Source organism: Mytilus trossulus, chromosome 2 (genome assembly GCF_036588685.1).
Source record: "Mytilus trossulus isolate FHL-02 chromosome 2, PNRI_Mtr1.1.1.hap1, whole genome shotgun sequence".
Classification (NCBI taxonomy): domain Eukaryota; kingdom Metazoa; phylum Mollusca; class Bivalvia; order Mytilida; family Mytilidae; genus Mytilus; species Mytilus trossulus.
This window is the reverse complement of record NC_086374.1, coordinates 44,838,517-44,862,530: the sequence shown is the minus strand read 5'-3', so window position 1 is coordinate 44,862,530 and position 24,014 is coordinate 44,838,517. Positions and strand designations below refer to the sequence as shown.

The window sequence follows — 24,014 nt, the reverse complement described above, 5'->3', positions numbered from 1 at the left end:
CTAGACAACTCTTCATCATTCTTGTCTTCATCTATAAACTGGACACTCTCATCATGACTCTTGTTTTTATCTATAAACTAGACAAGTTCAACTCTCTATCACTCTTTTCCGTGTTTTTTTAACTACTCTTGTTTTTATCTATAAACTAGACAAGTTCGACCCTCTATCACTCTTTCCCTTGTCTATTAATTAACTACACTTGGCTTTATCTATAAACTAAACAAGTTCGACTCTCCATAACTCTGTTTCTTGTCTATTAACTAGATAACTCTTCATTATTCCTGAATTATCTGAAACTAATCTAGTAAGTGTCGGACTGTCCTCTTGTTCTTCCTTACTTTTGTTCCCCTACAGTCGGTCGATGTCGGGCACTTCTTTGATGAGCACGTAGTCCAGCTAATTGTGAGTAGGAGCTTTTGCAACATGAACAACTATATGGTTTCTCTCCTAAAAACAGAGAAGCAAATATTTACACAACTTTAATGTCATGCATTTGTAGTAAAAACTAAAAGGGAGATACTTCTACATAGCCATTGTGATATGGAACATTTATAAAAAAGTATATATTTTGCAGATAGGATGTAATTATAACAAGATAGTTATGTTACATATAGAAATAAGAAGATGTGGTAAGATTGACAATGATATAACTACTCACAGGAGACCAAATGACACAGAAATTAAAAACTATAGGCTATAGTATAGCCTTTAATAATAAACAAACCCCATACCGCATAGTCATCAACTTTATTACCGGTTTCTATGTTGAGTTTATGACAGCAGATTCTCTTTTTCCCTGTTAACTATCGTTTTAATAATAATACAACTGCAACCCTATGTTTTTACGGAATACTTACCAGTATGTAATCTCACGTGATTTCTAAGTGTTGATGATTGGCTGAACTTTCTAGTACAATATTTACAGGCAAATGGTTTTTCTAAGGTATGAATGCGCATGTGTGATCTTAAATTACTCCTCGAGTTAAAGCCCCGTCGACATAGTACACATTTGAGTTTACTAATAACTTCTTTGGTGTTTGTGATTATAGGTCTTTGGCTGTTTTCTGAAAGTAGAAAATTTTGCATGTTTAGATAAGATTTATTGTACATAAACCACTGCCTTCTTTTAAGATGAATTATTACGCAGTCACCGACGTCCGATCAGCAGAAACGTTAGATCTGGATCTTCGTGTTAATGCCCCTTGCAGGAAGCCTGTTGTAAGAGAAGACGGTTTATAACAATTTATTTATAAGTAGCATAGATGGTTATCGCATGTATGACCTTATCAAAAACTTTTAACACGTGTTGCCACCGATCACGACTTTAAACAGCATGTCGAGTTCTACTTCCGTTGCTGGTCAAATAAAGATTTTGGTTCCTTGATTTGTCCATGTGCCCCTTTAAATTCAACACCAGGAACAATGTCGACTGTTGACCTTTGTTTGTAATGGGTTTGTCATGGGTTTATATTTAAAAACATTTTGAAAATACGGCGTTGATGATAGAATTTTCATTGTCTTTGCCTATGTTCACAACGTATTTAGACTTGAGTATGGCATACTATACAGACACGTTTAATGTTGAACTCGGAATGTTGACTTCTATTATTAAATAGCTTGTTTATGTGTGCCATTTATGTTGGCATGCATCATTGATACTTCACTATCTTTTTTTATACAATTTTCAAAGAGTTTTCGGTAACAAAAAATGATTATAAGTATGAATGAACGAACGAAATAATTTACACGCCAAACAAAAACCTTTTGACCAAGCTTTTTTGGGAAGCTAAATTTTAAATTATTATACCTGGTATGACTTTATGTTCTGTCTTGTTTTGAAGTGGTAAACCCATAAACAAACTATGTGACATTCCATACCAAACCAATAATTCCTGACCACATAAAATATCCTAAAAACAAAATATATTGTAGTTAAATACATATCATATATTTTGTGAAACGAACAAAAATCTAGTATAAAGATATGATTTTACAGAATCATGAAAGATGACGTTTTCACAGCAAAAATATGTATGTTGGCCTCAGAGGCGGATCCAGCCATTTTCAAACCATTTTCCCAACCAAGGTTACAGGGAGGGTTCCAACCTTATGTCCACATGCAAATGCATTGATCGTCCAAATAAAGGAGGTTCCAACCGCAGGAACCCCCGCTTTTCTGGATCCGCCACTGGACCCTCGTCCATTTTAACAATGTATTTGAGTGTGCTTTATTAAATTTTCGGGGTATTAGTTAAGACAATTCAAATCTCGTTCCGAATAACTTGTTGTTACTCAGCGTTATATCAAAAATTTCTGACTTGGTCTACTTCACAGATATGTTGCATGGTTTACGACAATTTACAAACATTTCTTTTCAAAATGAAACGAAAACGTGTTTGGATAATTCTTTTTACAATCAAATAAAATTTGATAAAACAATTCAATTATCAATTATTAATAAAACGACAAAGTCTTTTGTAATATAAAAACTTCTCATTTTCTTTTATAATCACCTTTGATGCTTTAAAATATAAATTGGCTCCGATTTGTTTAACTTCTAAGTTTTGCTCTCGTTCAGATCTCGCACATTGTATCAGTGACAACCAGCTAGCGGGATTATAATGTCCACCGTCAATAAAGTGTAGTAAATGACCTGTTGTGTCAAATACCTGAAAGACATCGCAATATTTTTTTTATCATACATTTTGCATTTTTTTTTGGACAAACTGAACAACGCACCAAGACATGAAACAAGCCGTACTGTTCCCTTACAAAAATTTCTAGTGAGGCATATACCTGGTTGAAAATTGTTAAGTTGTCATTAGTAAAAAAAAATGTATTCTGTACACGTCTCAATTTACTAACGAAATTTTTTCTCGGATTAAGGGAATGCATACATGGCGCATGATGCATGCATAGCAAGAGCCGACGCTTTATTTGTCGACTCACGTAGTCTGGCTCCTACCGGTGTTCATTAGAATTTCCCTGAGATATTGTTAACTCTGTTACTTTGATCTGTCTCTGTAATTGAATTTTGTGGTATTGAACACGAGATTGCCGAAACCACTGTTTCCTTAATGTTTAACTCAAAACTGGGTAGTAATTGTATCAATTATTTTTATCATTGAACGCATTCATTAGTTACATATATAAAAGAAATGATAAAAAATATATGTATGTGTGATTATAAGACAGTCAGTCTTAGAAAGCAATTCTAAACTTTCGATGCATTAATTTTCTTTTCATGTTTTTCCCCAGTCGTATCATTTACTGATTTGTTCTTGCCTTTAAAAAGCTTGATAAATTTGCCACTGGACTATTTTTTATTTTTATCTTTGAAGCATAAAAGGTTAACTATATTTACCTCCCATAAACTAGGATTATGACTAACATTCTGTACATCACATGGTCTTTTCACGTGTCCAACGAATGGTCCCATCTCTGTTCCAGTGCGTATGACGGTCCTAGCAAAGACGCCATATTTACATCCGGGCAATGTAGATAAACCTATTTTAACTTGATGCGGAAGAGGCAAAGATGGAAAATCTAAAACAATAAAGGAATGGCATGAGCACAGATTCGCTTTTTTACTATTATGATTATCAGTGATTATAATTGTTTTGAAAAGACATTGAACGACAAAATGTCTTCCCATGTGGCGTTTGCATTTTCTAACGCCAAACACGCGAAACAATGAATGTGTTTTTTAATTTGATAGATGCTTTTTGTGCATTATTGCAGTTTTGAGATTGTAACACAGTGATGACTTCTGTAACTATATTTTGACTATTTTGCCGATTATGTCTGTTTTGTTGTAAACATCGTTGTAAAAATAACGAAATTTGATGCGACTGTCATACAAGTGAGAGATTAAGCGCTTTAAAACCATTCCAGTCGTTTGATGTGTTTTATCATTGATTTTGGCATTTGTTAGGGACTTTCCGTTTTGAATTTTCCTCGGAGTTCAGTATTTTTGTGATTGTACATTTTAAAACAAATCAACATTTAAGCTTTACATACCATAAAAAAATAATTCTTTTATGGTTTATAAATACCAAAAAAACAAGCAGCATATATATAACATACATATTGACTTATGATTAAACATAAATTCGGAAATATAAAAATAAAAGAATAGAGCACCCAGTCGATACTGTGTGCTAATATTTTGACATTACACAAGGTCATGCTTTCTAAGATTTTTCATGATTGATTAATTCATTGATTGGTGTTTAAAAATCACTTTCAGCACTATAATGCTATTTCGTGGCGGTCAGTTTTTATTGGTGGAGGCCGACCTTCGGTAGGAAAGACTCAATTTATGACGCTTTATACAAAATCGGTTGGATGGGTACTTATTGATAATTTAATTTGGGAGAAAATGGTTTATTTATTAGTTTTAATTGTCTTTGAACTAGCTTTCTTGTATCCGTGCTTTTGTTTTAATCTTTTTTCTTATGACTATACGAAATTTCTTTTTCTCATTATTGAAGTCAGTGACCTATAATTGCTTACATTCACGCCATTTAGACTTTGGTGAATAGTTTTCTCATTGGCATTCATAACACATCTTCTTATTTGTATAGCAAAATATTTAAATGCAGAGTAATTTAATCTGAGATTAATATATAGGTGGTTTTAACAAATAAATATCCTCTGCACATCATTCATATTTACATTACATGGTCATTATTCGTGAGCTAACATATATTGGATAAAATGTGGAACTACAGCACCGAACATATAATTTTTTTTAAAGAAAACTTTCGAAGTAAAAAAAAAAACATTCTAAAGCATAAAACAAATACTAGTTTATAATTAAATTGAAAAAAATAAAATTAAAAAAAATAAGACGCAAACGCATTATTATGTCTAATTTTTTTTAAATATTTGTGAAAAAAAAATCTTTTATAAATAATACATTTTCGAAACATTTGACTGTTTATAATAGTGTTTAAATAAAGTCCTATAATCTTACCATCTATAGAAACTTTATCCTTTACTAAATTTCCGTATAAACATAATTTTAGAATTTCATCAGTTATTTCAAATTTGTCCATCTTTCTTGAGGATCGCCTGTCTAAGTGAAACTTTGTCAATTCAGATTTATTTATTTGAAGTTTTATTTTTTACATTTAATGAAAACATAATTTATGTTAATTTTGATTATATCTTGTCATCAAGCTGTTAATCTTGTAAAACACGTGCTTCATTTTCTTTAGAAGAAATAAACAATTTATTGAACACATTATGCACGTGTCACTGTGGTAGGACAATATTATTGGCACGCGACTCTTTGTGGGCGGTACTTTGTTATAACGGATATTTGATGCATAATGCGGGTACCCATTTTTTACAGGTATCATTATTTTCTGAAAATATATTTTCTTCCGAACATTTGAAATGAAGTAATTTATTTAAAAGAATTTATCAAGAGACTGATTAAAGCGAGCAGTTTTTCATGCTTAAATCGTGTTTTTTTTAATGTTTAAATAATTGCACCTGCAGAAAGGAAACGTGTATTCTTACCATTTTTTCCTTTTTTTTGGCAGGAAAATATGCTCCTAAAAACGACACCTGCAGATAGAATGGTCAAAGGAGTAAAGAACACATAATAGAAAGTCAGAATTTTGAGTGATGAAACTTCAAAGACACTTTAAAGAAACCAAATCAAAACATTTATGAATTACTCAAAACTAAAGAAGACAAATATTAAATCATTTTTGAAAATTAAATTCAACTGCATTAAGAAAGAAAATTATATCAAAACAAGATAAAAATACGTTGCACAAATGAAATAAGTATCAAATATTTCGCCACTTTTAACCTGTTTTGAATGTCCATATTTCACTTAAAGGGACATTGAATATCAACTTCAAGTACGCCGATTATCACAAACAGAAATGTATATGTTCCGGACCATATGAGTATTTGGACCATACGCGTATGGTCATGACCATATGCATATACTCATATGGTCCGACCGTACGCGTATGGTCGGACCATATGAGTATAATACTCGTTTGGTTGTTAACGGGCCGGACCATATGAGTATTTGGACCATATAGGTGTATATTCTTTTAATTACATTATTAAAGTTTCAATTATACAAAAACTCTGTCTAAATAAACAATGACGGTTACATGACAATGTATTATTTTTATAATTCAAATACTACGTAAAGATTAAATATTGAAGCCATAGTTAGTTTTCATCGCTAATTACATTCTTGTATGTAGGTTTGAGGTGACATTTACTTCCACACGGTATCATAGCTTTTTTGTATTTGCAAGTCTTGGTTGTGCACGATCCTTTTCATTTACACCTTTTGTTTGCGAGTGAAAAGTTAGCCTTTTTTGTAGCTGCGTACAGAGACATCGAGGTCTTGGGCCATTCCGATATGTTTACGGTGTTTTTAAGACGCTCTAGATCTCAAATATCGTAGCATGAATGCAATCCATCATACTTACAAGATTACTTAAATAAACTATGTTACTTTCAAGTGACTTCTAATGTAACAGTTCATTAAGAAATGTTTGGAATTTATTTTTTATGGTTTTGAGAGACTTTTGACAAGAAAGTAGAATTATTGTGTGAAACTTCTAATTTTTATTTAGAAAATCGTTTTATTATAATTTAATAATAAAATTACCTATATGATAGCGTCTTTTTAATTAACGATCACGATGAAGAGTGTAGAAGTATTAAAAGTAAACTGTAACAGAGTGTTAATTACCCCGACCATACGCGTACGGTCGGACCATACGCGTATGGTCGGACCATATGAATATATACCCATATGGTCATGACCATACGCGTATGGTCCAAACACTCATATGGTCCGGAACATATATACAACATACAAAGAGTAAATTAAGCATGGACTCGATAATATGAAACAATATGTCATGTGTATTTTAGACTATACGTCATTTGACTTACCATTGACACGACCCCGAGGACTACCGACCGGTATAAACACAAATAAAGATATAAACATATTTTTTTTGTGGGCCCTTTATAGCTTTGTGTTCGGTGTGAGCAAAGGCTCTGTGTTGAAGGCCGTACTTTGACCTATAATGGTTTACTCTTATACATTGTGATTTGGATGGAGCATTGTCTCATCGGCACTCGCACCACATCTTCTTATATAAGAAATAAAGAATCTTAAAGAATCTTATATCCGATATATAAATAGTTAGCGACCACGTGCAATCCTACAAACGTAAGTTAACCAGACTACAGGTGTCAGTACGCCGCCGGCGCTTCACTTCGTTGTAAAGGGTGAATTTCGTGGTGCATTGCTTTTGCGCCAATTGGCATTTCATTTGCGCCACAAACCATATTTCATTTGCGCCAAAAACTAAATCTTTCATTTGCGCCAATATTACAGGTAAGTACAGGTAAATACAGGTAAAAACATGTAGATACAGGTAATAATAGTATAACACATCAATTTTTTCAAAAAGTCTTTTAATAATAAAGAATGTTTTAAACAAATTCCTCAGAAATCAGTTATCATAAAATCATACAAGTTATGCTAAAACCTCGATAAAATCATTAAATAATAATTTCGCTATAAAATATATATAATTAAAATTCAGGGCCCAGTTTCACGAAGCTGTCTTAGGACTAAGACATGTCTTGTGATGGTCTTATGACATATCTTAGTCCTAAGCTGGTTTCACGAAGTGGTCCTACATTAGGACATCTCTTAAAGTTGGTCATAAAGTTAGGACAACGCGAGAGGTGTCTTATGATGGTCTTAGGATAGTCTTACGTTTATTTATATAAATTACACTCATTTTTGATATCAATTTTGAAAAAAAATACCTTATTATTATCTAATTATCTATTCTCCTGTTCCTGCTTAAAAAGTTATCTTTCTAGATTGACAGATTATCATGATTTGTCAACAATGAAAATTCGATGTATTGAAATCAAGATTGCACGATTTTATCCCTTGACCTTTTCTAACCAATAAAGTCGAAATTGAATTCAACTCACTTGTACCAAAAAATGTCATCATTTTATATTCTTTTTTCTTAATTTTGAATTAAAAATTTCATATTTATATTGATGTATTGTTTAAAGACAATTTAGATATAAATTAATTTTATTTTTTTATATTTATTTTGCAAATTATGTCTTTATATTAATCAATACGTTTAGAATAATTTATGGTAAGACAAACTACATTTACATGATTTTTTCCCCGTAAATCATGTTTATATTTGAAAATTTAAAGAACTTGCGACAGGTTTAGGATGTCTTAGCTAAGATCATCCTAAGACAGCTTCGAGACGAGGTCTGAGATACATCCTAGGATAGTCATAAGAGGATCATAAGACATGTCCTAAGATATATCTTATGACATGTCTTAGGATAGCTTCGTGAAACCGGCCCCAGAATTAATAATGGTTTACTTTTATAAATTGTGACTTGGATGGAGCATTGTAATTAATAAGGGGAATATATACTATTTTTTTTTTAGTGAAATCGATAGAAAAAGTCTGTATATAAAAGTTTCAAAATTTATTTAAGATTTATTTATTGACTGATTGATTTTGTTTGTTTAGCAGCAGAATGTGACGCAAATATTTTGCAACTACAGTCGAATAACATACATATTTTTTTTTATATATACCTATATGAAGTTGTTTTTATATATACCTATATGAAGTTGTTCAGTCAATAATACATAGAAAAGTATTATTAAAAAAATTTCAACTTCAGTCTGGAATTGGTATTTTCTAACCGTTTAAAAATCTCAGGGGGTAAAATAGTAGAAATAATTATGGTTATTTGTAATTCTCACATGTTCACCTCGAAGTAATCTAACAGAAGGTCCGGTTGAAATATAAAGAATAAAGAGTAATAGAAACAAAAATACACTAAAGAGAAAATCAGCAAATAAAGAAAAAGAATAAGACAAATATTGACTTTGTGGCACAAATGAAATTTGGGGCACTTGTCATCGAAAGTCGGGGCCCTTGTCGTCAAAAGTTTCTTTATAAGAACAAAGACGTGTCTTAGAAGATCGTCTTAGAACATAGCATAACATAAAATTATTATGTTGTTAGATTCAGGAAAAGCCTGTTCGTAGACAATTTTATGAGTGCATTAATAACTTAATATACTTAATTCACATCTTTTACCGGATATCGGTCAGGGAGATACACAGGCACTTGTTTCTGTCAATATGGGGTTTACTATCCATACCAGTACATTCTCATTAAGAAAAAATTCACACACCTAATCAAGGATTTGACCTAATTAAATGGGCATTTAAAAAGTCAGAATGTGAAAATATATGTTCAAACTCTTTTAGGTCATTTTTTAGTAGCAATAAACAAAAAACTATGTCAATTGGACATGCTTTGATACTATATATACCCTTGAATTTTACTAGATAACATTTTTGTTCGCTTTGGGGATTCCGTATATATCGTCAGATTATCGGAATTCCAATGGGGACTAACTGTGCACCACTTATTGCGGACCTGTTTTTGTATTTGTTTATTATGAGTTACAATTTATGACAAAAATAAGCAAAGACCCATCGATACAACATCTGATAAACAAATTTAATAATACTTTTACATATTTGGATGCTATTTTGGCTCTAAATAATGACGACTTCAGTATGTATATTAAAGAAATTTATCCTGTTGAACTTACTTTAAATAAAGCTAATAGTAACAATGACCACTGCCCTTTCCTCGATCTTGATATCTATATCACTAACGGAAAACTGAATACTAAAATTTATGATAAAAGAGATGATTTTTCATTTCCTATCGTTAATTATCAATTTTTAGATGGTGACGTCCCCTTGTCACCATCTTACGGTGTTTATATATCTCAACTTGTACGATTCGCTCGTGTATGTAACAATGTTTTAGATTTTAACGAGAGAAATTTATGTATTACAGAAAAATTATTATACCAGGGTTTTCGATATCACAAACTAGTCAAAGCATTTACTAGATTTTATCATCGGTACAAGGACATTGTTCGTAAATATAGCTCAACATACAGACTCCTTATACGTTCAGGTATTTCATATCCAATTTTTTATGGAAATATTCTTTATAAAGCACAAAGGTGTCATTATTCACCTCAGAAACTAACAAAACCTTTGAATAGATTTATTAAGAAGGGATAGATTACGATACTGTTGTCAGATCATTTAAGATTGCATATTTTGGCGTTAATATTGATTCACTTATAGGGTCTTTGCATCGGAACTAAACACATTTATTAAAAAAACAGTTGTTGGCATGACACGGGTTATGTTCTTCTCATATATGTTGTAATGGTATGATACTAAACCCCTAACGGGAAGGATTGTGCCTGATGTTCATATGATGAAATCATAATCTTTCGGTCAGTTTAATTAAAGTCTGGAGCTGGCATGTCAGTTAACTGCTAGTAGTCTGTTGTTTTTTTTATGTATTATTGTCATTTTGTTTATTTTCTTTGGTTACATCTTCTGACATCAGACTCGGACTTTTCTTGAACTGAATTTTAATGTGCGTATTGTTATGCGTTTACTTTTCTAAATTGACTAGAGGTATAGGGGGAGGGTTGAGATCTCACAAACATGTTGAACCCCGCCGCATTTTTGCGCCTGTCCCAAGTCAGGAGCCTCTGGCCTTTGTTAGTCTTGTATTATTTTAATTTTAGTTTCTTGTGTACAATTTGGAATTAGTATGGCGTTCATTATCACTGAACTAGTATATATTTGTTTCGGGGCCAGCTGAAGGACGCCTCCGGGTGCGGGAATTTCTCGCTTCATTGAAGACCTGTTGGTGACCTTCAGCTGTTGTTTTTTTTCTTTGGTCGGATTGTTGTCTCTTTGACACATTCCCCATTTCCATTCTCAATTTTAGTATCTATTTAATTCCATTGCTACTCTTTTTATATGTACCATTCGTCTTTACAATATGCGTTTTGTGGAATATAGAATATAAAATTACACGAAGTAGTTACGGTTTTGTAACGTTGCCGTGTTTGTTCGGTTGTGTACGTGGAGTATCGTGCATATCATTGATAAATTGACGTTGCTGCAGTGTCGGTGACGTCATTGTCTAATTTTCGAGTATCTGAGCAGATTTGTTCAAGTGGTACCTAAGTAATTCCCCCTCTCTCTAAAAACTTTTTTAAAATGATAATTAAAGGACATTACTTCTACCGTTCAAGTTAAACGGGAACGGTAGATACAAAGCTAATATAAGGCATGTGTACCGATAGGACACCTTCGATAAACAAGACTACGGGCCTGTATTTTTATGTTTATCAAAGATCATCAAATTGCGATAAAATATTAAAAAAAAAAGTCCAAAAAAAATAAAGGATTAAATATAAAATACATATAACTGCTGTAATTGCTCAGATTTATAATATTTTAAAGTTTCCAATAAAGTTCCAATTTTTCGTTTTCATATTGCTTAAAAAGTAAAAGGCATATGAAACGAGTGACTAGTGAAAAATTTGTTTTATCCAATTATTGAATGAATGCACGTACATATCATCAACTTAGTTTTGTGCACTATTTAATATTTTTTTACGCAAACATCAAATATTCGTCAATTTATTTCTTCTTTCTGTTTTTATGATAAAAATACGGCTGCTAATTAACCGTGTTTTGAAGTCGTAGTTTACCGATTGTCACCTTATAGTAAACAATCAACAAAGAAGCATGGATATTGAGCACATGTATAACATGTTCAATCAGAAAATAGTTTATTTTAAACACAGATTAATGCGTATTGCGATCACCGGATTTTTACGAAAAGGCTCACGCTAAGGTCTCTTGCATACTGAAAATATGTCGACGAATGACTTCCTGGAAGCCAGCAATTAAAAAAAAGTAAACTTCTTCTAAATGTGGACAAATAAAGGAGTTTTCTTCAGAAAAAAAGTTGTGTTCAAGAGTTTAATAATGACAACTATCCATTTAGTTATAAAAACCATATGCATCATTTTTTTTTTATAATATGAGGTTTCATATGACTGTGATATGTGTTTTTAACATTTTCTATCTTATAAATTATCCCAAAAGAGGCCATAAGTTTGGAAAAAGTGAAGCAATCTAGATCTCTTTATACCATCGTTTTTATCTTCGGTTGTCAAAATTGATTTTAACCACAGTTAAGAATATCATTCACAGAGAAAACCTAAAAGTTTTAATGATCAAAAGACCAGTTTTAAAATTCAATTAACTGTTTTTTGATAAAAATAGCTATCTTCACTAGTGTAATTGCATCCCATTAACTTTTTATAAAGTTTTGTCAACATGAACCGATAAGGTGAATTTTATATTCATTGTATAAATTCAAATTCATGTAAAAATAAGATTAAAGGTAATGTGACCAGTCGTTATAGATCAGTGATCGCGGCACGAGACAACCCTTTCAATCAAAGTCTCATCTCTTTCTCCCAATTTAACACTTTATCATGGTTCAAAACAGAGCACTGTTATTTTTTATTCATTGGGTTTTAACAATAGTCAGGACATATGGCCGAGTGTGACACCCGCATTCTGATATTGTATCATCTCCGTTGTAGCCTAAGGCCAGCCAATACAATTTAAACATCCTTATATAAAAAGAAAACATAATTCAAAGGCGAGGAAAATCTGGTTAAAATTATTACAAATAACAAATAATTGGTGATGACTGTCTCAATAACTATTATGATTATAAAAGAACCATTGATCTAACTGTGATAAGTACCCGCATCGTTCTTAGCCGGAAAAAGCGGCCCGCATTTGTATCCGATACTATATGTCTCCGAGGATTATAACTTTGTTTTTTCTTATTTAAATTAATATTCATTCTGCAAATAACAAAAGAAAAACAGAAGGGCTTTGGTTTAATTATCTTTAATTAATTCACAATTAATACAACTTTTTGTTTTATTTTGGTTTTTAGGATGTTTTAACAGATGTAATGATCAAATAACGAATTGATGTGATCTTAGGAGAAACTATTGAAACAATTTTATATAAGAGTTCAATACTTTTGCACACACATTATTTATAAAGAATGGACAAAGATACCATTGTTCAGGTGAAGTCTATGAAATTAAAAACATATATTTAAATGGAAAATATGTATGATATTTGGATGATATTTTGACTTTCAATAATGACGACTTCAGTGTGTATACTAAAGAAATTTATCCTGTTGAACTTACTTTAAATAAAGCAAATTCTAACAATGACCACTGCCCTTTCCTCGATCTTGATATCTATATCACTAACGGAAAGCTAAATACTAAAATTTATGTATAACTGAAAAATTATTACACCAGGGTTTTCGATATCACAAACTAGTAAAACATTTACTAAATTTTATCATCGGTATAAGGACATTATTCGTAAATATAGCTCAACATGCAGACTTCTTATACGTTCAGGTATTTCACATCCAATTTTTTTATGGAAATATTCTTTATAAAGCACAAAAATGTCAGTATTCACCACAGAAACTAAAAAAAACTTAAAATAGACTTATCAAGGAGAAATATAGTTACGATACTGTTGTCAGGTCATTAAAGATTGCTTATTTTGGCGTTAATATTGATTCACTTATAGGGTCTTTGCATCGGAACTAAACACATTTATTCAAAAACCAGTTGTTGGCATGACACGGGTTATGTTCTTCTCATATATGTTATGATGGTATGATACTAAACCCCTAACGGGAAGGATTGTGCCTGATATTCATATGATGAAATCATAATATTTCAATCAGTTTAACTGAAGTCTGGAGCTGGCATGTCAGTTAACTGCTAGTAGTCTGTTGTTATTCATGTATTATTGTCATTTTGTTTATTTATTTGGTTACATCTTCTGACATCAGACTCGGACTTCTCTTGAATTGAATATTAAATGTGCGTATTGTTATGCATTTACTTTTCTACATTGGCTAGAGGTATAGGGGGAGGGTTGAGTTCTCAGGCATAAACATGTTTAACCTCGCCGCATTTTTGCGCCTGTCCCAAAGTCAGGAGCCTCTGGCCTTTGTTAGTCTTGGTTTTTTTAATTTAAGTTTCTCGTGTACAATTTGGAAATTAGTATGGCGTTCATTATCACTGAACTAGTATATATTTGTTTCGGGGCCAGCTGAAGGACGCCTCCGGGTGCGGGAATTTCTCGCTACATTGTAGACCTGTTGGTGACCTTCTGCTGTTATTATTGTTTTTTATATGGTCGATTTGTTGTCTCTTTGACACATTCCCCATTTCCATTCTCAATTTTATGAATGATTTTGCATTTACAAATATTTCATTTAATTCTACATATAGAAAATACGGTGTTTTCTATATCGAAAATCCCGATGCTTAAAGTTATATGTATTCTAAAAAATAATTTATCAGAAAATATTGACTTGATAATTTATATTTCTTCATATTTAACAAAATATGATATTCAGGGATTTTTTTTACTAGACCGAGACAACAGTTGATAAATACAGATGTATATATCTGCAAGTGTAGATCAATTCGTTTGAAAACATATTTCGCATCTAATTACAGTTGGCCAATTGATTTTCAATAGCGAATTAATTGTAACTTTTACGTGTGGAATATACCCCAATATAACTTTAACGAAGACGTGGAAAATAAGAATGATCAAGAATTACATAAACTACAGCAATAGTAAAATTTATAGATAGTATATAAAGAAATGTTTAAATATTAAATTCACATCAGTAAAAATATACAGAGCGGGCAAAATGGCATATTTGATAACTTGCCGGTGCCTGCAAAAAATCCACTGCCAATATACAAAAAAGGGCGGGTGGGGATTATACCCTTGAAATCGGATATTTTTTTGCTGAAAAAAACATCTTTTGTTAGAACTTCAGATTTGCATCTTTTTGAAATCATGCATAGCGTTGAGAATGGAAAAGGGCCCGGAATGTGTCAAAGATACAACAACCCCACCACAGTGCAAAAAGCAGTCGAAGGCCACCAATGGATCTTCAAGACATCAAGAAAATCCATCACACAGAGGCGGGCTTCAGCAAAAATTTACGTCACACAACTATGAAACGCACAAATGAACTGCCAAAATTAAAAAAAATACGAGACTAGGAAAAGCCATATGTTCCTGATTTGGAACAGGCGCAACAATTCGGTAGTGTTAAAATTGTTAATATAATTATGTTAACAAGAGTTACAGGTGTAATACCACCATTGATTTTCCCCTATTAGTCTTTGTTAAACTTGCACTTTTCAAAAAAATGTGTAGAATTTATCTTTTTTTCAAATAAAGAAATTCTTGGGATGAGTTAGGTTTTATCCTGTCCAGTACTATAGAAAAAATTCACATAAAATTTTTAAATTTGTATTGCCGTTGAAAACTTCCTCATAAATAATAATGTTAACACTAATAACGAAAAATATTACACTTTTATTTGTGAAAAAATATAATATGAAAATTTAACATAATATTATAACAATTTTTATTCATTTCCGAATATCTCAAATATCAAAATTACGGAAAAGCTCCCCACATTTCCGTCCGTTCTTTAATTCCGACTGTAGAGTTGTCCATATAGTTAACTGCATCCGCATTCCACATACCAAAACCTCGTACTCCTAAATTCTGTATTGTTTGGAATTTTATCGTAAGACTGGCTGGATTATCAAACTGGACTTGGTATGTTGAATTCTGTAATAAAAAGAACAGACATAAAGATTTGTTTCATCAACATGTATGTGTTTGTGTACTAGATTTAATATATTTAAAATCAAACATCTGTTACATAAACTGTGGTTGATGGGTTTTATTTTCTTGATACTTTCAGAAGTTCCTCTCCCCTCTGCAATCCACTTCAATGTACCTGTGTATCAGACATATCTTACATTAACTTCACTGATGTGTTATATTCAATATCGTTGCATAAAACAATTCATAATAATACTGATTTCCTGACAAAAAAATACATTAATGTATCTCCGGTTTTATGTCAAGTTCCGTTTTTAGGCTAAAAAATCAAGAAAGTTGTTGCATTGGTCATCACCTACACAACGGAATTAAAAATACCATACATATACAACTTGAGTCAATATCCTACACAACGAAAATAAAAATACCATACATATAAAACTTGAGTCAATATCCTACACAACGAAAATAAAAATACCATACATATACAACTTGAGTCAATATCCTACACAACGAAAATAAAAATACAATACATGATATAAAACTTGAGTCAATATCCTACACAACGAAAATAAAAATACCATACATATAAAACTTGAGTCAATATCCTACACAACGAAAATAAAAATACCATACATATAAAACTTGAGTCAATATCCTACACAACGAAAATAAAAATACCATACATATACAACTTGAGTCAATATCCTACACAACGAAAATAAAAATACCATACATATACAACTTGAGTCAATATCCTACACAACGAAAATAAAAATACCATACATATAAAACTTGAGTCAATATCCTACACAACGAAAATAAAAATACCATACATAATACAACTTGAGTCAATATCCTACACAACGAAAATAAAAATATCATACATATAAAACTTCAGTCAATATCTTTATTGCAAAATTCTTCTTAAGGTTTATCTTACATATACTTTAAAGTTGAAATAAGGTGTTTCTGTAATATTATTCCATTTGACTCCGTCAGGTGAATGAGGTAGATAAATCTTCATACTGGAGTAATTTATTTGTGTTCCGGCGGCATCACTACAGTTAACTCCCCTGAATGGCACATGTTTTATGAAGCAGACGTCATCCTAAATGTAAATAACATATATTTTCATTTAGTGAAAACTAATGTCAAATTGTTCTACATTTAGCCGATTCCTCGGGAATATGATAATTTTATTCTAGCTAAATCTTAAATTTTAAAATGTAACACACTCCAAAGGAAACATTACACTGAGTTTCTTTGGTTGATATTTTGTAATTTCAACGAACTCTTTATTCATATCTCATATTTGTTTAAGTGCCCTTAAAACACTTGCCCTCATTTGATGACTACTTAACCAGCTATACTATTTTTCTATGCATCAGCCACGACAAGGAGCTTATTCCGTAATGAATGTGATGGTGCTTCTGGATCATGGATTGGTGAACAAATACTAAACATTAATATGATATATATGGCTTCATTATTAACTTGCATTATATTTTATGCATGTTGTTCTTTTGTTTTATCTGTATTGTAATTACTAAATATAAAAAATCCTTGTGCTGATTATGCCCATATCTGGTCCTCTATTTGAAATAAAATAACTTGTATTTAAATCATCATGGTTATTATACATTGTATAATAAAGCTTTCGTCTTCAGCATATTGCAATGTTGTATATAAGCTACCAGGCAGGAAAAGAATCAATAATGGAGCTGACATGATGTTTTCAACATCAGAGCAGGGTTAATGTTTTTTATTGTTTGCCTTAAAAGTGTTAAAAATAAGAATTCTCGTGACGCTAAATCGCTTTTAAAAAAATCAAATGCTAAAGTACTCACATTAGTTAGATTGAGACATGTATACATGTATCCATACCATGGTACACCTAATACTAGTTTGTCAGGTGATATTCCTAGCTGATGGTAAGCTTTTATACCTATAATTAGTATACCAACACATGTACAGACTTTAAAACATTATAAACCGAAAAGATGAATAAGAAGTTATTCTAATATGACGTGCTTCTTTCGCTTTATGAATAAACCTATGCTCTAAATCCAATAATTCTTTTTTGCACATGTGTATATTGACTACGGCAGAATAATGAATCATTTATTATGACTGTTATGTGTTGCATTCCGAAATTGACATATTTGACCTAGATACGACAACCGTTCATGCTGACTGTTCAAAAACTCCCCCCCCCCTCTGAAAAATCACAGTGCCAGTCGTTTGCTTCTTTACAAACAAACTAGAAGCTATAAAGCCTGTGTCGCTCACCTTGGTCTATGTGCAAATAAAACAAATTACATAGATGGATTCATGACAAAATTGTATTTTGGAGATGGTGATGTGTTTGTAGATCTTACTTTACTGAACATTCTTGCTACTTAAAATTTTCTCTTATCTAGAATAAAGTTGGCCCTTTTAGTAAAGAGGAAAATGTTTTGTTAACATTTACAAAAAATTACCAAATTAATGAAAATTGTTAAAAATTGACTATAAAGGGCAAAATCTCCTTAAGGGGTCAACTAACCATTTGGTCGTGTTGACTTTGTAGATCTTACTTTGCTAAACATTATTGCTGTTTACAGTTAATCTCTATCAATAAAAGTATTCAAGATAATAGCCAAAAATGGCAAAATTTCTTTTAAAATTTCCAATTGTGGGGATGGGGGTCAGCAACCCAACAACCAGTCCAATTTATCTGAAAATTGCAGGGCAGATAGATATTGACTTGATAAACAATTTAAACACATGTCAGATTTGCTCTAAATGCTTTTGTTTCAGAGTTATAAGCCAAAATATATATTTTACCCCCTATGTTCTATTTTTAGCCATGGCGGTCATCTTGGTTATTTTGGCGGGTCACCGCACACAATTTTTTAAACTAGATACCCCAATGATGATTGTTGCCAAGTTTGGTTAAATTCGGCCCAGCAGTTTCAGAGGAGAAGATTTTTGTAAAAGTAACGACGACGACGACGGACGAGGACGGACGCCGGACGCCAAGTAATGGGAAAAGATCATTTGGCCCTTTGGGCCAGGTGAGCTAAAAACGGGAAAAAGTCTTCTTTTTTATATTTTTCCATGTTTTGTGTCTAAAATCTCCTTTCTAAATGCAGTTCCCATTTCCCAATTTTAAAAGTTATTCACAAGATAACGAAGTGTGAAGCTTATTCCAATTTAGTTATTCACAAAATAACAATTTGTCGGGCTTATTCCCATTGAGTTATTCACAAGGTAACGATTTGTCAGGCTTATTCCCATTTAGTTATTCACAAGATAACAATTTGTCGGGCTTATTCCCATTTAGTTATTCACAATATAACGATTTGTCAATTTTATTTCCATGTAATCATTCACAAGATAACGAATTGTCAAGCTTAATACAATATGGTTATTTACATGATAGCAGTTGCCGGGTATATTCTCATTTAGTTCAAAACGATGTTAAGTTATTCACAACATAACGACGTGTCTGGCTTATTTCAAATAAGTTATAATTAGCAAAATAAAGATTTGATGGGCTTATTCCTATTTATGTATTCACAAGATAACGATTTGATTGGCTTACCTTTCACAGCATTGTATACAGGTGAATTTGCCCCAGCAATACAAGGACCACGTATCTGACTCTGCTCATCATACGCCATTACAAACAAGAAATCAACAAATAAACCAATATTGACATAGTCATAGTAACGACCATCTACGCCAGCTGGTGACCAGGCAACGTCAACTGTTACCTGAAAATGAAATTAATTTATACTGAAGAAGAGGACCGAAAGATATCGAAGGGATATAAATATCTAACTCTTAAAGTAAATAAATATTGAAAACGCCATGGAATAACATGAAAAAAGATGAAGACATACAATAGTACACAACTCAACAACATGAACTCCGCCAAAAAAGCCGGGTGTGATCTTATGTATTTCGGAATAGAAATCAGACACATTTGTCCTTGGAGAACGGTATTTTTGTTATTCTTTTTTTCTCGTTGAAGATTACAAATTGATCAAAATCATGTTTTTGTGATAACTTGTTTATTTAACTGTCTCATAAACATTTGTTCTAGGTCTTTTTCTGGTCATTTACAACAAATTTAAAGAAATAGTTTTACCTGATAAACTGGACTAAGTTTTTTAAACGCTGAGTATACTTCTAAAACCAACATAACGTAAGCATCACGAATATCGGTTTCATTTTTTAGTATGGCATCCTCGAAGTCAATGTTGATACCATCTAAATAGTTGTTCTTGACCAATTGTAACTGTTTTTCTACCCATATTGCCCGAGCAGTAGAATTTGTCATATTTGCTTTTGGGTAGTTAGCTGTAAGTAAGAACAAATGGCGTCAATTGAGACACACAAACATAAAGGACTCATAAAATTCTGTAAAAAAAATATACGTGTGTATATGATAGTAAATTAGATAATAGTGGCCACAAAAAACAAAAGTTACAAAAAAAAACTACAGATTTTCAACACAGACTTATTATTAAATTGTTTGGTTGTCATTAAAATCAAACTACAAATTAATATTGTATTCTTTCTATTTGTCAGACAACATAACATCAAGATGAGGTACGATTGTCAATGAGACAACTAAGGACGAGGGTGAAACTGCAAAAATAAGAAGCCAATACCGTATAGAAATTTATAAAAAGAGTCTACCAGGACAAAATGTGAAACATATATCAATGGATATAAACCAACAGCTTGATAAATGCTCAAAACAATAAACGAAAAAAAAAAACCAAGTCGACATCAACTACAATAAAAAAAAATGTACTAACTAAATTAAGCGATACAAGTGATTGCTATGTTATCGATATAGACAATAACTGTTTAGTGTCTTTAAATATCAGCTGTATTTGTACGAGGCTAAGAAAAAAGGTGTATGCGAGCTTTTAGCGAGCTATTACACCTGTTTCGAGCCTCTTATTGCTCTAAAGAAATGTTTGACAACAAACAGAACATATAAAAGTAATCGTTTATTCGCAATTGATACGTCATTGGAATGCGACTGCAATACACATTCTGAGGTCACGCAGGTTCATACAATACTCAGTCCGGCTGTGGGCGGAGCTTTTAGGCGATATCTGTATAGTATAAAGATACAGCATAGCGATATCTGTAGGGATGCATCTGTATAGTAGAACACCCAATTGCAGGATAAAATATATAAATTAGAATTTATAACCCTTTATGAAAATCGACAAATGGCATACTATGGACACTATTACTGTGGTGAATACCCTTTGTTGATCTGTAGATGATCTTTTTGGTGTATTGTGGTGTGTGAGTGCTGTCTGGTCTACCTACAAAATGTATGACCCATATACATCCTTTCTTTTATTTTGTTTGAGTATATTTTGTTGAAGATTAATTCACTGCTATCAAAGATGAATTGTTAAATCGTACCTATAATCACGGCCCTGGCTCCATTTTTGTGAGCGTGGCACATTAAATCCAGATTGATGTATCCTGTCATTACTACAGTGGTTATCTTTGACCAATCATATTTTGACCAGATCTCGCTGTGATTACTCAGCGAAAATACAAAGATCTGAAAAAATACAATCAAGTTGTTAGCATTGACGTGATATTTGCCGGTACAGATGACAATGATGATATTAACTTGGTCTTTAAAGTCCAGTGACAAATATTACGTGCATATGAGGACTAGAACAATCATGTTAACATACATATGAATGTGAACTCTTCTTTGTACTCGACAAATAATTATAAAGCTGCACAATACTTATTTTTAATCGAGGAAGTGTACATTGAAGTTCACAGGAAGACCTGTCACCCGTCACCCAATCTGTACAATATAATAGTATGACTTCCAATCCTACCAGTGTTTGCTCTTACTTCTAAATTAAGCGTATTTAGCAACGGAATAGCACAGAGAGTAACAATGACATTATTTTTAGTTTGACCTGACTAGAAAATTAAAAAAAAAAATGGAGACTTAGGAGGGTTGAAATTCATGTAATCAACATGATCGAATATTTTGTTAAAATACGACTCATGTCACCTTTCCAGTATAATAATCGACAAAACGAAAGCACTTAGGCCTACAGTAGATATATTAAAAAGGTGTTTTTCACCTGAATCTGCGAGAAAAGGAACACTATTTCAATGATAGTTCTAATTGAAAAACGAAATGTCTGTTTAGTCATGGCATATTTTAACATTTGTGACAGTGATCACTGCAAAAGGAAACAATAGCACTGAGTTAATCTAGTAAGATATAGTACTAAAATAAACCAGAACGTTAAATTAAATAAAAAATAACACAGACAAAGGGAAACAACTCAACTAATATTTTATGCTGGAAAGTTTGGAAAAGTAGTCGGGGGGGGGGGGGGGGGGGGGGAAACGTATTACAGCTTTACCGTTTTTAACATTAACATAGTTGTGTTCTAAAATTAGAATATGTACTAATTTATCAAGAAATTATATAAAGGGCATGAGCATTTATGTTAATTTGTATAGATAAAGTGAAGTTTCCATTTAAACTGGTAGAAAATAGGCCATCACCGCCCTATTGATAAATCGAAAGTAAAACTAACAAACCTCTTTACGTGATGTATTCTGTATCGGCTTACAAAGACCGGGATCACTGCATGGGCAACTTGTTCCATTTATTACCGTCACTAACTGTACAAAACAAAGTGTAACAAGTACACAGTAGATCATACCCGTATTCATAGTTTGTCACTTTGTACCGGTGTCATTAGAAAAATTATGTCACACAAATATTATTTTCCGGTTATACAATCAGTACAGTTTAATACCACAGTGTACAATGTATTTTAAGGGCATACGATACAGTTTTGATCCTGTATTTACAAGTTCATGAAAATTTGCATATAGGCTATTTTTATCTGATTAAATCAAATATGTAATAAAAAATATACCTTCATGTGCTACTTTTTGTGTAAAATGAGGTCGAAATTTTGTATATTTGCTCGAAATTCAGATTTGTGGCCGTAATTTCTTTTTCGAAAGAAAGACATAACTTTTTTGTTATAAGAGATAAAAACAAATTGTTTTTTGTTAAATAATCGGTAATTTCTGTATTTTATAAATATCTTTAAAAAATATGCATTTTTTATTCAGAAATGACTCATATTTATCAAATGTTCATGAATTGAGGAAAAAACGTAATTTTTTACTACAATGTTTATCACAATTAAAAAAAATCCTCTATTTACAGTTTTATAAAATTTGGGTCACATAATCTCCCTGCAAAATGAAACCAAATGCCGTTTTGAAAAAAAGGGGTCCATGAACTCGTTTTCAAATTAAATAAGTTTGAATGATAAAAATCAGTCGAAAAATGCATCTTTTCCCGATATGTCACAGTTTGACGTCGCGAAAATAACAAATTACGTTAGCAACGTCATTGCCTTCCCTGTAACTGTATCGTATGCCCTTAAACAGTACACTCCGTATATTGGCTTGATATTGTGTTAATCTCTTTAGTAAATGATTTACAAAACATCTTATGTGCAGCTTATAAAAAGCGAATTAATTTTGAATTAACTAAATTAGTCAGTATATATTTTATATAATTGTTAGTTATTTTTTCTACTTTCCGGTATAATCGTCGAAGTTATCTATTCTATTTTATCTAAATGTATTTAGCAAACCTCTTCAAAAAAACTTCCGGCACTAGAATCAAGATGACTTAGGAAAAATATAATATAGGGAAAACCTTAACACAAATATATTGTTTTGTATTTTGTTACTATGCTAATCATGGGCGAATCCAGTAATTCAAAAGGGATTTTAACCCTGGATAATATGGGTAGGGGTAGGGGTGAAAACCATATGTCCTCATTTAAAAACTATCGAAGGTGTCGGTTGTTTTCTCCCGGCCCACCGGCTTCCTCCACCAATAAAAACTGGCCGCCACGATGCCTAAATGCGGTGCTTAAAAGTGGCGATAATACTCCCTCCAATTTTTTTTTAGAATAAATAAAAAACGTTGTCTTGATAAAAGAGGAGGGGTTCCAACCACCGGAATCCTTGATCCGCTACTGTTAAGTTTCCAACGAAATATATTAGTATAGAAAAGAAAGTAATTTTAAAACTATTCCATCGATTTAATAGTTTGCAATGGCCTCTGCGGCGTTGATTCGAAGTGGCGGCCGGGACTCTGTGAAATAGCCTACCAACAATTTTTCGAATATTTACATATAGATAGTGTTGTTTGTGTTTTTTTTTGTGTTATAATTTAGACATTATATGTCCATATTTATTTAGACTTGATTTCTCTTTTGAAAAGCTTCTTTGA

At 31.9% G+C, this 24,014-nt stretch overlaps 2 protein-coding genes across 2 annotated transcripts; both read right to left on the bottom strand.

Moving 5' to 3' along the window:
• Positions 1–334: 334 nt before the first annotated feature.
• Positions 335–5,060, bottom strand: LOC134705795 (PR domain zinc finger protein 12-like). Its single transcript, XM_063564511.1, has 6 exons — positions 4,979–5,060; positions 3,365–3,546; positions 2,514–2,669; positions 1,806–1,910; positions 858–1,104; positions 335–447 (listed from the first exon to the last, which is right to left on the bottom strand). The coding sequence occupies exons 1-6, from the start codon at positions 5,058–5,060 to the stop codon at positions 335–337; spliced, it is 885 nt and encodes a 294-aa protein (XP_063420581.1).
• A 10,347-nt stretch (positions 5,061–15,407) lies between these two features.
• Positions 15,408–22,476, bottom strand: LOC134707340 (di-N-acetylchitobiase-like). The gene is made up of 7 exons (XM_063567017.1): positions 22,289–22,476; positions 21,128–21,272; positions 19,824–20,035; positions 19,275–19,446; positions 17,536–17,633; positions 16,629–16,796; positions 15,408–15,688 (listed from the first exon to the last, which is right to left on the bottom strand). Exons 1-7 carry the CDS (start codon positions 22,421–22,423, stop codon positions 15,512–15,514), a joined length of 1,107 nt encoding a protein of 368 aa, XP_063423087.1. The 5' UTR covers positions 22,424–22,476; the 3' UTR covers positions 15,408–15,511.
• Positions 22,477–24,014: the final 1,538 nt, after the last annotated feature.

What these genes read in the sequence shown, in the direction of transcription:
- LOC134707340 (XM_063567017.1), bottom strand. Translation starts at nt 22,423, where the DNA reads ATGAATACGGGTATGATCTACTGTGTACTTGTTACACTTTGTTTTGTA. An exon ending in AACTTAGTCCAGTTTATCAG is followed by an intron (nt 19,447 to 19,823) that starts GTAAAACTATTT and finishes TTTCATTTTCAG; the next exon opens with GTAACAGTTGACGTTGCCTG. An exon ending in TGTATACAATGCTGTGAAAG is followed by an intron (nt 17,634 to 19,274) that starts GTAAGCCAATCA and finishes TACTAATTATAG; the next exon opens with GTATAAAAGCTTACCATCAG.
- LOC134705795 (XM_063564511.1), bottom strand. Translation starts at nt 5,060, where the DNA reads ATGGACAAATTTGAAATAACTGATGAAATTCTAAAATTATGTTTATAC. An exon ending in TATATTTTAAAGCATCAAAG is followed by an intron (nt 1,911 to 2,513) that starts GTGATTATAAAA and finishes TTTTGTTTTTAG; the next exon opens with GATATTTTATGTGGTCAGGA. An exon ending in TCACGTGAGATTACATACTG is followed by an intron (nt 448 to 857) that starts GTAAGTATTCCG and finishes CTCTGTTTTTAG; the next exon opens with GAGAGAAACCATATAGTTGT.